This window comes from Syzygium oleosum, unplaced genomic scaffold (assembly GCF_021117445.2).
Source record: "Syzygium oleosum isolate NSW1041296 unplaced genomic scaffold, Sole_v2.1 Sole_v2.10, whole genome shotgun sequence".
NCBI lineage: Eukaryota > Viridiplantae > Streptophyta > Magnoliopsida > Myrtales > Myrtaceae > Syzygium > Syzygium oleosum.
The window spans coordinates 6864180-6867191 of NW_026607494.1; the positions used below are offsets into that span (position 1 = coordinate 6864180).

Here is a 3012-nt window from a genome sequence, read left to right on the forward strand (position 1 = left end):
GCGGGCCTCATCAAAATACCAAGTCTACTTGCACCTTCAACCGTTCCATGAGGATTCGCAAATGCAAACTTCTTTATTATAGATAAAGCATTGTTGTATCTACATCAAGAGATCAAACACAAATCTTATCAAACTTAGCAGCTATAGCAATCGATGGCCCTACAAGCTCCACCTCTCTATAGACAACAACCGTGTCAATTACCGCGGTCCTAACCCATCTTACAGCCGGAGGGTTTGGGTCATACTGTGGGTGGAATTCCATGCTAAAGTGCCTATGGTACGGCGTGCTGATCGCCACGTGGCCGCTGTACTTGGAGCAGCAATTCAATGGCTTCGAAATGGTGAGGGAGCTGGGATTGAACGTTGACATAAGGCTGTATTGAGAGATGTGAGGGGTGAAGAGTGAATCAATGGTTTGTGCAAACGAGATAGAGAGAGGGTTGAAGAGTTTGATGGAAAGCGGCAGTGAGGAAGAAGGTTAATGAGATGAAGGCAAAATGTAGGATGGCGGCCATGGAAGGTGGGTCTTCATACTCTTCCTCGGGTCAGCTCATTAGTGAGATTTTGGACAACATACGATGAAGTGGACAAAGGACAACTGCAACTACCAAATCAACAGTGAAGAAAGAAAAACCTGCTGTATATCAAGTTACTTCTCCCTTGTGTCTATCGAACAGGATCAGTCAGTAGAAGATATCCGACATTTATTCCACGAGAATCGTCATCTCCTTTGAGCTCAAACATCATGAAATGGTCGAACAATCATATATGCTTATTGACTAATGCCTAGGACTAAAGAAAAAGCTAAAGCTCTTCAAGTAACTAAAATAAAAAATTGTACGTTAGATCTCTTTTTTCCATTTATCTTTCTCTTTGCTTCCTATGTTTCAAGCCCACTTGGCCAGGAGAGACATGCAACCAGCACCGATAAGAAGAGCTATGTTGGTCCCAAACAGGAGCCTCCCATTGCTCTGCAACTTAGGGCTCATGAAATCAGCAGCAAGAAGATCGACCAGGGCCATGTAAATCAATATCCCTGAAGATGCAGCATTGAAGATGCCCTCCACAATGAGTGCGGTTGGGCTGTTCTCTTCATACACACTGGTGATTCCCAATCCTATACCAATGCCAACTGGGGTTGTGAGGGAGAAGAACAGTGCCATGATTACGATTGCCCGAGTCTTAAACTTGGCCTACAAAAGCAAAAGAGAGAAAACAGAGATTATCTTTAACATGACCGAGTTTAGATTCAATTCGAATTTCTTTTAGGTCACGCCCCCTATAAGAAGACAACTAGTATCTTGCCAAAAGTTTATTCCAAGATGATAGAGATTGTTTTCAAATTCAAATATCAAAAACCTGTTCAACAGTTTCAGTGGTTAAACGGCTTAACGTGTAGATAGACCTTATCATCTTTGGAAGCATTCAGAAAATTAATGCTACCCCAATTGACCAATAACCAAAATAGTGGTTGCTTTACAAGCCCCCCTCTTTCCTGGAAAATACATCGACTTTACATGGCTCAAATCAGAAAATAAACTTCAAAGTGCATGAAAAGTACTTTCTTATTGAATTCAAAAGCAGATTTTGAGGATTAAAGAGCAAAAGTACCTGAGTGATGCATCCACCGAGGCCCATGCCTTCAAAGAATTGGTGAAAGGTCAAGGCAGCAACAAGAGGCTTAATTGTACTTGGACTCTCTGAAGCTCCCAACGAGGTCCCTATGATCACTGAGTGCACCACAATCCCCAACTCTAGCACCTAACGATATCATAACCCCAAATCTATAATGATGTTTCACCATATTAAGTAAAAAATATGCACGACTAATGTGCGGAAATTGGGAATAAAGAAATTTACCTGAGATATCACTCTATGCCGCAGAAGATCCGAGTCTGTCGATATGGCACCATGAGAGTGGCCATGAGTTGCATGCACATGAACATCAACTTCGTTTTCTCTGGCCTTCTCTTCATCTCCGACGGTCTTGTCCGATCCGGCCTTGTCGGCATGCAACTTCCTATAGTAAGAAGTGGCGATGGTGTCCACCATCAACGTCCCAAGGGCGGCGAGCATCGCCACGAACCCCGCGAACGGGAACGCCCCCCACGGGGTATCGCTCAGGCACGGCGAGGTCAAGTTATCGAAGGCGTCCGGGAGGACGTGTATGAACCCGGTGGACAGTATCACCCCAGCCGCAAAGGCCTTGATGATGAAGAAGACGCTCCTATCCGGGTGCAGGGCCGGGATTGTCTTGCCGAGGATCGGGAGGCACACCCCGATCGTGCTGGCCACGAGGATGGACGCGAAGGCCGCGAGCTTGTACTTGAGGGCCTGGCTCTTGTTGCCGTGCTCGTGCTCACTGTCGCACGTGCAATCCGCCGCGACGAGTGGTATCAGCGCGAGCAGGCACAGCAAGAGCCGCATGGCTTCGAGATCGAACGAGCGAGCTTGTCCGCTCCCAATGTGGGGGTGGTGTGGCCAAGTTCGTCGTGTGCCTCCGGGGGTAAAAATTGCAGGGTGTCACCTGAGTCACTCGTTGTGATCCTCATATAGTTGTGGCGCCTGAGATTACTGGAGAAACAGTGGGGTCATTGTTGACCATTTAATAGGAAGGTGTTTATGGGCGGCAACGTACGAAAAGGATATTGACTAACAAACAGTTCGATCACGTTGAGGTGATCGGCGAGGGAGTGTGTCGATTCTATGTCGACATGATTTTGGATTTTGAACAAACCTTAAACAACGCGTCGGATACGGGCGAATAACCACCAAAGGGGCCAGCCTTATCGGGGCCAAATACAGTATCTTGTTATTAATATCTCACCCTGTTTTTGTTCGGATTACGTTTCGGAGAATCGAGTTTTTTTTTTAATTTTATAAATTTCGAATTCGGTGTTGAATTCCTAATTCGAGAAGTGATTTGATTCGAGAGAAATAAAAGATAAGGCAAGTATTTTGCAAAGTTAAGAGATAGCGTTGGGAGAGTGGAAATACAACGTATAGACTTGC

General features: G+C 45.6%; 1 protein-coding gene across 1 annotated transcript; it reads right to left on the bottom strand.

The window, feature by feature from the left end:
• Positions 1 to 619: 619 nt before the first annotated feature.
• Positions 620 to 2656, bottom strand: LOC115688841 (zinc transporter 8-like). The gene is made up of 3 exons (XM_030614767.2): positions 1861 to 2656; positions 1612 to 1761; positions 620 to 1193 (listed from the first exon to the last, which is right to left on the bottom strand). Exons 1-3 carry the CDS (start codon positions 2425 to 2427, stop codon positions 888 to 890), a joined length of 1023 nt encoding a protein of 340 aa, XP_030470627.2. The 5' UTR covers positions 2428 to 2656; the 3' UTR covers positions 620 to 887.
• Between the last annotated feature and the right edge of the window lie 356 nt (positions 2657 to 3012).

Coding starts and splice junctions, on each gene's coding strand:
- LOC115688841 (XM_030614767.2), bottom strand. CDS start 2,427: ATGCGGCTCTTGCTGTGCCTGCTCGCGCTGATACCACTCGTCGCGGCG. Junction 1,762..1,860: donor GGCATAGAGTGATATCTCAG/GTAAATTTCTTT, acceptor TGATATCGTTAG/GTGCTAGAGTTGGGGATTGT. Junction 1,194..1,611: donor TCGGTGGATGCATCACTCAG/GTACTTTTGCTC, acceptor TTGCTTTTGTAG/GCCAAGTTTAAGACTCGGGC.